At 31.5% G+C, this 12769-nt stretch overlaps 2 protein-coding genes across 2 annotated transcripts; both read left to right on the forward strand.

Annotated features, from left to right (window-relative positions):
- The first annotated feature begins 4512 nt into the window (after nt 1–4512).
- LOC110603426 (signal recognition particle 14 kDa protein) lies at nt 4513–6836 on the forward strand. Its single transcript, XM_021741158.2, has 4 exons — nt 4513–4693; nt 4965–5058; nt 5182–5291; nt 6447–6836. The coding sequence occupies exons 1-4, from the start codon at nt 4691–4693 to the stop codon at nt 6600–6602; spliced, it is 363 nt and encodes a 120-aa protein (XP_021596850.1). The 5' UTR covers nt 4513–4690; the 3' UTR covers nt 6603–6836.
- A 1185-nt stretch (nt 6837–8021) lies between these two features.
- On the forward strand, nt 8022–9290 carry LOC110604123 (two-on-two hemoglobin-3). Its single transcript, XM_021742233.2, has 4 exons — nt 8022–8274; nt 8381–8511; nt 8804–8948; nt 9065–9290. Exons 1-4 carry the CDS (start codon nt 8042–8044, stop codon nt 9153–9155), a joined length of 600 nt encoding a protein of 199 aa, XP_021597925.1. The 5' UTR covers nt 8022–8041; the 3' UTR covers nt 9156–9290.
- Nucleotides 9291–12769: the final 3479 nt, after the last annotated feature.

A 12769-nucleotide genomic window follows, 5' to 3' on the forward strand; every position in this document is an offset into this window, starting at 1 on the left:
AGTCCAGGTCTCCCTTTCCATAGCGAGACCACGTCTCCCACTCATCAGATTCCTAATACGTGGCCCTTGTTTTGTGATGATAATTCATAGTTTATTTTGAGCGGATATTATGTAACATCACTTACAATTTTATTTAGACATCCAGAAAGCAATCAACCACCATAGTTGTAAGAGGAGTAAGGCCTCACTACCACTATCCAAAAAGGCTAAAAAATATACCGATGAATAGAAAAACCCATCATATATGGCATTCCAAAAGGAGAATGTGCGAAGAAAGTTAAAGTATAAACAATTAAGCCTGTCATTATTGAGAACCAAGCAAAACTCTTGATTGCTTAATCTCCCATCATTGTCAGATATCCAAATCAGCTAAAAATTTTAAAGATAACTTAGTTTTAAACTAGATTTAAATCTTATCTATTGTGAAAAACAAAGTAAAAGTCAGACGAAGCAAGGAATGATGAAAGAAACAAATTCAACAATAAATTTCTAGAAACTATTCTCTCTATGCAAGTTGAGATATGAAATCAAATAAAATAAAAAAAATAAAAGGGATAATTACTAGTTAGTCCCTAAATTTATAAGAAATTTATTAGTTGGTTTTTATAATTCTTTATTAGTTGGTTTTTATAATTTTTAGTTTCAATTAATTAAAATATCTCTCATTATTTATAAATATTACTGCTTGATCCTTCAGTTATATTTTCTGTTAGTCAAATGAATTTTCTGTCGGTCAACTAAGAGATAAAATTTTAATACCTAAAATATCCCCGTTTCTGTAATTAAAAAAATTGCTTTTGAAATTTCTATTTTCATTTTTTTTTTGAAAATGCAATAGAAATATTATTATAAATCAGCAACCTTACATCAGAAATGAAATCAGGAACCTCAGTATCCCAACCAACAAAGTTAGAGATAGAACCAGAAGCCTTCGCAAGCTCATGTGCTGCTACCTAATTCGTCGACTTTTTAACAAAATCAACAGCTATTGAACTAAATTGATTCAACAGCTATTGAACTAAATTGATTCAACAAGCATTCAATATCGGAAGCAATATCTCCTAGAATCGAGCTACTCTATTTTCCTTTCAACGCATAGACTAATTCCAAACAATCTGACTCCACAATAATTTATTTTTCCACTTCCAAACTCTTTAACCAACTTAGAACCTCTCCCATCCCAATTGCTTCTGCTAAAACTAGGGAATTCACCAACACAAAACTGCCCCCCAAACAATTCCCAAAGTGATCGCGAAGGATCCAACCAGCACCAACCTGTCCACTATCAAGCTAGAAACTCGCGTCGACATTTAACTTGACCTGGTTGATATCCGGTTTCCTCCACTTAGAATCATACAAAATAGGAGAACCAGGCCCGCCCATCTTCATTGCTACAACTGCACAATTCCAATCATTTAACAACCGCTTTGCTAGAAGCGAAATAGCATTAGGCAGTAGCTTCTTTTGACTCCACACCAAGTCATTCGTGGACCTCCATAACTCCCACATCATTACCGCTCCAAACTGCTGCTGCTCCTTATTCCAATTCATCATGGCAAAATTAAGCCATTCATGAACAGATGACAAACTAAAATCAACTGGCAATCTACTCCATAACCAGGCTTCACGAGCAAAAACACAATCAAACAGGGTATGATAAATGGTTTCAATATTCTGATTGCAAGCTGGACATACCTCATCAATGTCTACCCGTTGATATCGTAATCTTTCTTTGACCGGCAAAAAACCACGGCAGCACCTCCATGAAAAATTTAAGATCTTCTTTGACACATTTATCTTTCATAACCAGTTCCATGGCAAATCTGATATAGAGCCATTGACTCGAAAATTTTCAGTTAGTAGTTTATACCCACTCCACTTCTATCATGTAACCAACACTAGGAATCGCTCAAATCATACCTCAGGCATGGAATTTTTAAAATCGCCTCTACTTCTTCTTCAGAGAACAACAAGTTGAGTTTACCTACATCCCATTGCAGACCCTCATCCGCATGCAATTCAGCTACAACTAGCGATTTTCTACCTGTACTATTTTTCGAGAAAACTCGACCCATTCTGAGATCAAGAAGAAGCGTACAATGCCCATTGCAAGAACACCAAAGAAAATAAAAAAATCAACTGTTAAGGCTTCCAAATAAGGATTGCCTTGAAGAGAGAAGCCATTATAACTTCCGTTAATAAAAAAAACCAGTAAAAATTGCCTTCAAAATCATGCATAAATTTGGATTTCTATGATAGAAAATCACACCTTATTCCCAAAAATTATGACTTTATGATCAAAGAGAAAATGAACACATTATTTGAAATGCACTCATATGGAAGGAAATTGTAATTGAAGTCTGATAAGGAATTGATAGGGTTGAGCTTTGAAAAACAGAGGACGGTGAAGAGGCAAAAGATGATGAAGAATGTCGCAACCCCAAGTCCAACCAAGGATGAGAACAAGGCGAAGCAGATGAGATTTTGAAGAGGTATGGGAAAGACGAAGTAAAATATGACTGACGAAATTCAGAAAACGAGAAGGTAAGCTGAAATTTTTTATTGGATTTTAAAAAATTAAAGAGTGTCCCACAATAAAGAAAAAAATATATTTATAATAATAAAAATTTTAATGTGAAAAATTGTGAAAAAATTTTAAAAAATAAATAAAATGTAAAATTAATTTTTAAAAGATTAAATTTGGACATCAAATTTTGTAAAAGACTTAGGATCTTTGTCACAGTTTTGAAAATTATTTATCTTGAAATTTTTTTTTAAAAAGTTCTATAAAATAAGGTTAGTTGCTCAACATCACAAAGAGAAGAGTGGCGCGTGGCGATAGGTGTTTCAGAGTCTGAGCTTAGGAGGGGTATCTTTCCTTATTCAATGGGAAACATTCAATGGGACAAGAGGAGACTATAAAAAAAATAGAAGAGAAAAAGAACCTAATTTTGATGAGAAAAAAGAGAGGAGAGAAGAAGTCTCTCGCTAAATAAAGAGAAAATTAACAACTTAATTTCTCATATTATTTTAGAGTAAAAACATGAGTTTGAGTTTGATTACAGTCCATTGTTAAAAAAAATACTTTATTTATTTATTATTTTACACTTTAATAAAATATTTTTAAAATTATTTAAATAATTTATAATGTATTAAATTTAAATTTAAATTACATTTTTTAATACTTGTAAAGTTTGTTTTTTATTCTGCAATAAACAATAATCAAAGCTACTGTTGTTAACATGAAAAATAAGAAAACTATTAAACTATAACATGAAAAATAAGGAATTATAATTTAAATAATTAATATTACTACTAATTTAGTTTATTTTAAATTAAAATATTACGTTATTCTGTTTCTTTTTTATTTCTCAGAGAATAAAATGTACATAAAAATTTATGTTTATTGTTTCTTATAAATATAATAATATTTATTTTGATTTGTTATTATAAAATTTTAATTTAAAGTTTTCTCTCTTATCTTAAATATTTTATTTAAAGATTAAATTATTTTCTAAAAATACTTATATCTTAAAACTTAAATAAATTTTTTAGTAGTTATTTATAAGATCATATAAAAACATTAATCATAATAAAATATTATTATTAATTATTATTTATTTATTTATTAATACATTAATTAAACTCAATTAACCACGGTTTAACTTTAAACCTTTGGCCAAAAAACACTAGATATAACATTGTTACATTTCTTCCTCTCAACAAAATGTCTTTAAAAATACCTCTCCGAATGTTAATTTAAAGATCGAGATAGCCGAAAACAATGATCGTCATGTGTTGAAACTGCCGAGAACTCGACAATTTTCGAACAGTTAATGCATTAAATGATTTGATTACTAGTTATAAGCCGGACATTTTATTTTTGATAGAATAAAAAACTTTTAGTTCTCGTATAAAATTTTTTCAGAATTTTTTACATTTTGATTATTACTTCTTAGTCAATAGTTAATAGACAATGATTAGGAGAAGGTCTTTCGTTAATGTGGAAGAGTCACGTGTTGTTTCTGAAATTGATTTTTTTTTAAATTTTATTAATTCGGTTATTTCGAAAGGTAATGTTCAATAGAGATTTACTGGTTATTATGAGTTTTCAAAATCACAATGACGACGTCAGTTTTAGAGTTTTATTCGAGTTAGAGTTTTATTCGAGTTTTATCTCGTAAAAACTCTTTTTCGTGGTTTTGTTTGGAAAATTTTTATAATTTATACTTGAGAGATTAAAAAGAAGGAGACGTATTTTTATCAAATTATTTTATACATATATTTAAATAGGTATTTAAAGAATATTTTTATTAAATTATTTAATGCAGAGAATTGATTTTAAATAATTATAAATCTTTATCGAGTTTTAAAATTATATTTTTATTAAATATTCGTCTTAATACTATTATTTTAATTAAAAAATTTATTAAACATAATTATTTCCATTTGTGTTTAGAGTGATATTTTTTTTATTTGATACAATTTTATTAATACTGTTAGGACCTTTACTTTCCAAAAAAAAAACTTTATACCTCTTACTTCTTGCTGTCGCCGGTTTATTGATGGGCCGGGTGTAAAAACATTGCTCAGAACTGCTGTAGTGGTCGCTGTCATCCGTCCTTGGCGTACTCGCTTGAGTGGGAGAGGGATTTTACAGCTCGAGAGATCTCAACTCCAACGCACAGTCATGGTAATCCTAGATCCATCAGTTTCGATCGTTATAATGATATATAATTCTATTTTAAGTGTTAGGTTTCTCACCCGATCCATGTTTTGATTTTGAATGAAAAGATGTGTAGTGCTGTTGACAATGTGTCGCAAAGTTCCGAAACTTCGCTATTAGAATTTATAATATGTTTGATGTTTTTCTTTGTGACTTTCTGGATTACGTTTGGAATGTTAATGAATTTAGTTTTATTAACAATGAGATTTTGTGCTAATTTTGTTTTCCCTTTTGACAGGTGCTTTTACAGCCAGACCCTTTTCTTAATGAACTCACAAGCATGTTCGAACACAGTACTGAGAAGGGAACTGTTTGGGTTACTCTCAAACGATGTGAGCATACTGTCCTTTATATGCCCAATGAGTCTAATTTTGCATTCTTTGTATTGAGTTGATTAAATTGTGAGCGAGTTATTCGTGGGATGTTGATTAGTTACATTTTTTGGTATCTTTTAGCATCGTTGAAGTCTAAGGTGCAAAGAAATAAAATGGCAACTGCTGGTGAACCCCTTGAATATAGGTGTCTAATCCGTGCAACCAATGGCAAGAAGACAATCTCTACTTCAGTATGCACTTTTTCCCTCAAACCATTTATATTTTCTGATGGCAAAATTTGACTTAGAAATTCATTAATTGTAATACTTAGTGAGGCAAGGAAGATTTGAAAATTTTACATGAATTAGATAATACATTGCTTGATGGGTAAATCAGATGCTGGCAATGCTTGTTTGTTCATTTTGTTATTGCTAAATACTTGTACTACTAGAGAAGTTATTTTGTGGGTTCCCCGTTTTTAGTACTTATCAGAACTCAACCTTAGCTCTTTTCTCCTTAATGATCCTGATTCATGCTTTTAATACTTGAGTTGATGATATATTTTTTGGGATCTGAACTCAGGTTGATGACATTGTAAATTACTCTAGAGATGATCTTTGGGGAGTGTCTGCCCATTTTAACAAATTGAATATCCTTCTTGATTTAATGGAATTGTGTTTCAAATTTCTCATATTTTAATTTGGAAATCTATGGAGTTGGATCATGCTGGTACTATGATTTGGGCTTCCTGATGGTTTTCTTTACTTGTCATGTCCCTGTTCCTTCTCCTTTCTCTTTCTAATCGTGTATGCATTCTTTTTAAATTTTGGGTACCTTGTGCTATCCATATCCTTTTGATGATCTTATGGACTTTAATTACGATGAGACGTGGGGTGGCAAGGGCCGTTGGTTCCATTACTTTCTCTGCAGATGGGATAAAGTATCAATCAATGAGGAAAGTTTATTAATAATTTAAGACTTTGAATTCTATGTTGTAGAAAGGTTCTTTTGCAACTTCAGGGCATGCTATATTCTTCCTGAAATTGGACCTTTGAATCATACATTAAGAAAAACAAAAAACAGCTGTAATGCATAAGTGATAATGTGACTGATGATGCAATATTGAGATACAAAAGCATGACTTGAGCTTTTCTCTGAAACATTGTTCCATACTCGGTAGATGCAATATTTGAGGCCATCATTGGACCTACTTTTTATAGTTTATTCTATTTTCAGTTCTTTTGCCCCATAAGAGGAACAGTTTAAGAATTTGAGGATCTTATAGATACTTGACCTCCATCTTTGTGATTTGATTAAGAGTGGCATTTGTGTATTTTCCTTGTGTTCTCTGGTTCTTTGTGAATGGGCTTCATTGGCTTGGCTAACTTTTTTTTTTTATTGAGAAGGTTGGGCCGAAGGAACACCAGCGCTTTCAAGCTTCATATGCAACTATTCTCAAGGCGCGCATGACTTCTTTAAAGAAGAGGGAGAGAAAGGACAAGAAAAAGGCTGCAGGGGCTGATAAGAAAGAAGGTGGCTCAAAGAAGCCCAAGAGAGCCTGAACTCCTGGTGGTTTTTGTTTTTTGATCTTTACCATTAGAATATAAAGAAATTTGCTTGACTTCGAGCATTTACTGAGTTTGAAGGATGGGATTCTGTTGACTACCCTTTTCTGGACGTTGTTTCAGTTAGGTCCCGTTATTTTGTCAACATTTATATGAGAATTTTGGAAAAATGAATTGTAGATATCTTGTATAATATTTGTTAACCATAAATATTTCTGTAAGCTTCAACCAGAATACATGTTCATGAGATTTGCCAGTCAAGTACGAGGATCATGCAAAATGGTTATCATTTTGAATGATTGCGTTGATTATGAAGAAAATCTTTCTGAAATTTTCGTAACCTACACATTTTTGGCATTCCCTTGATAGTTATTCATATAAATTCTATGCTGTTGATTATCATGATCATGGTGTTGAATAATTGATTTAACTGTATAATTAGCTGATTGTTGTTTTTGTTAATGAATAACTATTAATGTTCAAACACATGGCAGTTGACACTTCTTCTGGACAAGTAAAGCCAATAATTCCTTCAGAACTTTTACCGGGACAGTATCTATAATTGCCCAGGCAAACAAGCGTGCGTTGCTGGTATCTTGTTGCCCTTTCATGTTGATAGTGTCTCAGTACAATTCCGCATTTTGGGGCTAGAATGCAAACAGTTGAAATATTTGCGAAAATCACCCTATTTAAATACAAATAATATTATTAGTATTTAAATTCATCCCACATCATATTAAAATTCATTATAAATTTTTTAAATTTTAATTTTTAAATAAATATAAAAAAATTATAAATATTATTATAGAAATATATTTTATATTAAATTATTTATTTACATAAATATGATTTGAATAATGGGCACCAACATATAATTTTAAATCTATTCAAATATCTAATTAATATTAATTTTCAAATTTCAATCTCCTCCAAACAAAATTACATACTATTTAAATTTCTAATTCTTGCTTGTTATGCATTTCTTGTAAAAAAAAATTAAATTTTTTTAATAAAATTTATTTGTTCATAATCAATTTAAATATAAAAAAATTAATTAATTGAACTCTTTTATATTAAACAAATTAATAATAAATTTAATTGAGTTAATTTATTCATCATTCTTATTAATAATAAATTCGATTATTGCTGAATGCTTACATTTGAAATTTCATTCTGCAGAGGAAGCCAATTATGGACAGAAGCATATGTGATGGAGTTTCGGGATTTGATCAATTCAACTCCATTAGAAGGGGAAAACAAATCTGAAGAAGCAAAATTTCTTTCATGCAAGGCAGATATGTAGAAGATTTTGGTTTGCAAGTTAGGTTTTACTCAAAAATATATTATCGCCGAAATCACCTGGAAATTTCTATATATGTTTGCCAACGTATTTAGTCAGCGGCTGGCAACGCACCTATTTAAAAAATAGGATCAAGATGATAGTTCCTATAATATACATAGACCACGCACCTCGCAGGCCCACTCCTCTCACTCCCAGCCACCGCTGTACAGCCCACCACCCACTTGCGAATATGCAGTCTCTGCCAGAGAAGGCCTCTCAGTGGAGCGGAGTTGACCGAGCCGAGGCATTTGCCATTGATACTACCAACTTGTTTCAGAAACTCGGCCTCCAGACCTTCATCAACCTCTCCACCAATTTCTACAACAGGTTCTGATGATAATATAATTTATTTCCTTTTTTTATTATTTTGAATTGAGGATTGATTGGAGCTGAATGTGAGGTATTGGGAATGGTTTTGTTTTATGGAATTCAGGGTATATGATGACGAGGAAGAGTGGTTTAGGTCGATTTTTGCAAACTCGAATAAAGAAGAAGCGATCCAAAATCATTACGAGTTCTTTTCGCAGAGAATGGGAGGACCTCCTCTTTATTCTAAGAGGAAAGGTTTGCGATCTTCCCTACCATGGCAATTTTCTACCTCCAATTTACTGTACTATGATCCAAGTTTACCAAGCAAGATCGCATAAATAATTCAAAATAAGCTTTATGAAACTTCCATGATTTGGGTTCGGTTTGTTTGACAGACAAGATTTTTTGGGAAACATTTTGTTAAGGCACTCATTAAAATTAGCAACCAAAATATTTTTTATTTTTGAAATTATTTTTTATATTTTAAAAATTTTATTAATATTTTTATTTTTTTTTAAAAATAAAGCTTATGTTTGAGTCTTGGCAGGCCATCCTGGACTAATTGGACGCCACAGGCCATTTCCTGTGACGCACCAAGCTGCAGAGAGGTGGTTGCTTCACATGCAGAAGGCATTGGACAGCACCCCTGATATTGATGAAGACTCAAACATCAAAATGATGAATTTTTTCAAGTATGAATTCCACTGAATTACATCTTCCTGCTTCTTTTAAATCCATCTACATTGACATTTTTATGTCTACTTTTTCTAAATTAACTAGAGGTTATGTGCAACCTTGTGTTTCTCAGGCATACTGCATTCTTTCTAGTGGCTGGTGATGAGTTGAAGAATCAAAACCAGCAAATTCCATGTAAGCATGCAGCCAACAAACCAACTTAATTGTAAGCTTATTAAAAACGAATCTTCATTTGTTAGTGGCAACGCCTGTTAAAGACTATGGTGGTATTGAAACTAAATTTTATCATTACTTAATTAGCTTTAACAATGCATGAACTGGGCATGTCATTTTATTTCCTTCCAGCTTTCATTTTGGATATGGTACATTCTAGAAAATATAAAGGAGATTTATAATTTAGTTTTTAAGTATTACCATTATTAATAAATCAATTTCTATATTTTCAAAAACCTATTAAAACGTTTTTATCTTTTCTCTTTGTCAATTAAATAATCATTCTGTCTATTTCTGCAGTTAAAAATATAATAAAAGATCAAATTACCCTCTCTCTTCTCCTCCTTCTCCTCCTCCTTTGATTCTTCCTCTTCTTTTTCTTTTTTGATTCTTATTTGGTTTTTCTTTTTTTTTTTTAAGGAGGAGGAGAACGAGGCGATTCTTATTATTATTCTTCTTCTTCGTTATCATCATCTTCTTCCCTTTCTTCTTCTTCTTTTTTTTTCTTTTTCTTCTTCATCATCTTTTTTTCTTCTTTTTCTAAGAGGAGGAGAGACTATTTCGTTGACAGAGAGAAACGATAAAGACGTTTTAATAGATTTGGGAAAGAATAAGGACGTTTTAATAGATCTGAAAAAAGATAAAAACATTTTAATAAATTTCTAAAAATATATGAACTAACTTGTTAATAATGATAATATTCAGAAATTAAATAAAGAGTTTTATTTAAGGGCAAAATTAGGTTTTAAAAATTTTCTATTTCATCTCTCATCCATTTTTAACAGAAAAGAGAACGAAAAAATTATTTCGTTGACAGAAAGAAAAGATAAGGACGTTTTAATAGACTTTTGAAAATGTAGGGACTGACTTGTTAATAATGACAATATGTAGAGATTAAATAGTAAATCTCCCAAAATATAATCTTAGGATAGCATCTTATATCTCCGCAAAACATAAAGATTTTCCTATTACAGATTTTACTGGAACAGTTTTTTTTTTATTAGAAACTTGTGATTTAGTTTTTTATTAGAAACTTGTGATTTAGTTTTTGATATAGCAAGTAAAAAAAAACAGTTTTTAATTATTGATATTAAAAAAAAAAGCAATGAATTTAGTAATGTGGGCTACAATAAGGGCTTAGTTTTATTATGTTAATAAAAAATGGCTGGATGGTATTTTTACGAATTGATTTATTATATAAATTAGATTTCAAAAGTTTAGGAATTTGAGAATGGAATGAAAAAACAGATAGATTGGAAAGGAAAGTTAGCTGCCATTTACTGTGTCAGCCTCCTGCCATGGGCATGGATGAGGCTTGTAGAATGAAGTTAGATAAAAAAATTTCTAAATCCTGAGCTTTGTTTCCTTCTGTAATTATAATGATTCCTAAATTTCATGTGAGAAAATGGATACTTTTCTCATATTGACATTGATTTGTCCTGGATCGCCCATTGACATTGTTTTCTGATGGGTAGATGATGAAAATGGAAATTGCCATGAGCTCCATTATAATTCACTTATCGTCTTTAGTAGCCGCGTGGATGAAATAAAAACGGCTAGTCGTTTTATATAATTGATCAGCAGTCCTCAAACTTAGAAAAGAGCATTTGTTTTAGATGAATTTTGAATCGATTCGAAAAAGAAAAAATTAAAAAATTAAATGAACTTAAAATTTAAATCGAATGGATTGACAAGTAAAGAATAACCTAATCAAATTGTATATTAATTTGGTTTGATTTGGATTATAGAGAATTGATTTCATTAAAAATCACTATAACACGTGAACTCTTCAATAATTCGCTGCCCATACCTAGTAACCAGAAAGTACTCAGATATAAAGCAAATGAAAGATCAATAAGACCCACAAGATATATATAAGATTCCAAGTTCCATAGTTGCAGGAGCGAAACGAGAAGAGATGAAGGAACCAATATAATTTGTGATGATCTGAGATTCAGAGAAAAAATAGTTTATAATAGTCAGGTAAGCTTGTACTGAGAGAAGGTGCTTATTTTTTTTTTTGTCTGCTAACGACGTATAACGGCCTTATTATTATTGGACCACCTGTCTCTGTCATACGGAATTGTACGTACGGAAATGTCAGTTGCCTGCTCCATGCTAAACGGCCATTTAATTCCCTCCCTGGCACGCGTATAAATAATTCTGTTGGATGTACGGGCCGGTTATCCTTTATCATGCTGGGCCTTAAAATTGAGATGAGTGTGAGAAGACTGAGGCCCATGGGAGGCCCGATCTTGAGGCCGGGTGGTCCAGACCGACTCGTTGAAGACGCCTTTCAACCATTGAGTTAAGCTTGCGATCATGAATTGGGCCTTGTATCGAGGTGGCGAAACCCAGCGGTCATCAGTTTAATCACAGAAAAAAAATTAATTAAAAATTTAAAAATTAATAATCGAATTGAATTGAATTAATTAAATTAAATTAAAATTTTAAATCTATTGAACTAAATTAATTCAATTTATTTTGATTGAGATCGAAAACTATTCCGCACACCAATACCCATTTGAACAACGAGTAATCTCTACATTTACAACTACTTCTAATTGCATTTGAGCAGTTCTCCTGCCCAGCCCCCATAAGGAAAGGGAAAGAAATCTTTTGCCCTTATAAAAGTAATCAAAATCCCTTAAAAAGGATTTGGTTTTTCTAAAACTGCATTATTCTTTAACAACAACCGTAAAGTAACCCTGTAAGGATTAAGTTAATCTATCTTTATTATTATCATAGACACTTATATCAAAATAATTAATTAAAAGGACAATATTGTCAAGCATTAAATTTTTTTTTATAATAGAAATAATAATTATGCTCATTAAATTTTAATAAATAAATCACTCACAGATTTAATTTATTTTGGTGATAAGTGCATTTGAGTAAATCTGAGAGATCTCATATTCTACTCCTCTAATTTCCATTTCAAATAAAAAATTTAATAAATAAAAAATTTAATTTAATTTAGAAGTAGGGCTGTGCAATCGGTCGGTTCGGTTCCGAACCGAACCGAACCGATAAAACCGAAAACCGATTTGTTAAAATTTATAAAACCAAAAAAATCGATTATGAAGGTATAACCGAACCGAATCGAACCGATAAAAATCGGTTCGGTTCGATTCGGTTCAAACCGAAATCTGTATTTTTCTTAATTTTTTATTTCTAATTTCAACAAAATAATTTAATAAATATTATATTAAAAATCATGGCCACCCAGAAGTAGAAACTCGCAACCCACAGATGAGAGAAACTCGCAACACTCGCAACCCAGATGCAGATGAGAGAAACTCGCAAGCAACCCAGATGCAGATGAGAAACTTGCAGATGAGAGAAACTCGCAACCCAGATGAGAGAAATGAAGTATATTGTAACGACCCCAAAATGGACCGTCACCGGCGCTAGGATTCAGGTCGGCTTAAGGCCGCCAGAACCCGTAGCAAGCCTGTACTACTCTCTGTGTACCTGTAAATCTCATACATGATCATACATTTTTAATGAAAATAATAATAAAAAAAAACTCTTTTCTCTGTACCAAGGCTTAACCTGTGCATGCACTATCTCTGTACCCTGTACTCTGTACCCTTGACTAGAG

Source organism: Manihot esculenta, chromosome 16 (genome assembly GCF_001659605.2).
Source record: "Manihot esculenta cultivar AM560-2 chromosome 16, M.esculenta_v8, whole genome shotgun sequence".
NCBI classification, from domain to species: domain Eukaryota; kingdom Viridiplantae; phylum Streptophyta; class Magnoliopsida; order Malpighiales; family Euphorbiaceae; genus Manihot; species Manihot esculenta.

Coding starts and splice junctions, on each gene's coding strand:
- LOC110604123 (XM_021742233.2), top strand. CDS start 8,042: ATGATAGTTCCTATAATATACATAGACCACGCACCTCGCAGGCCCACT. Junction 8,512..8,803: donor TCTTTATTCTAAGAGGAAAG/GTTTGCGATCTT, acceptor GAGTCTTGGCAG/GCCATCCTGGACTAATTGGA. Junction 8,949..9,064: donor AAAATGATGAATTTTTTCAA/GTATGAATTCCA, acceptor TGTGTTTCTCAG/GCATACTGCATTCTTTCTAG.
- LOC110603426 (XM_021741158.2), top strand. Junction 5,059..5,181: donor TTGGGTTACTCTCAAACGAT/GTGAGCATACTG, acceptor GGTATCTTTTAG/CATCGTTGAAGTCTAAGGTG. Junction 5,292..6,446: donor AGAAGACAATCTCTACTTCA/GTATGCACTTTT, acceptor TTTATTGAGAAG/GTTGGGCCGAAGGAACACCA.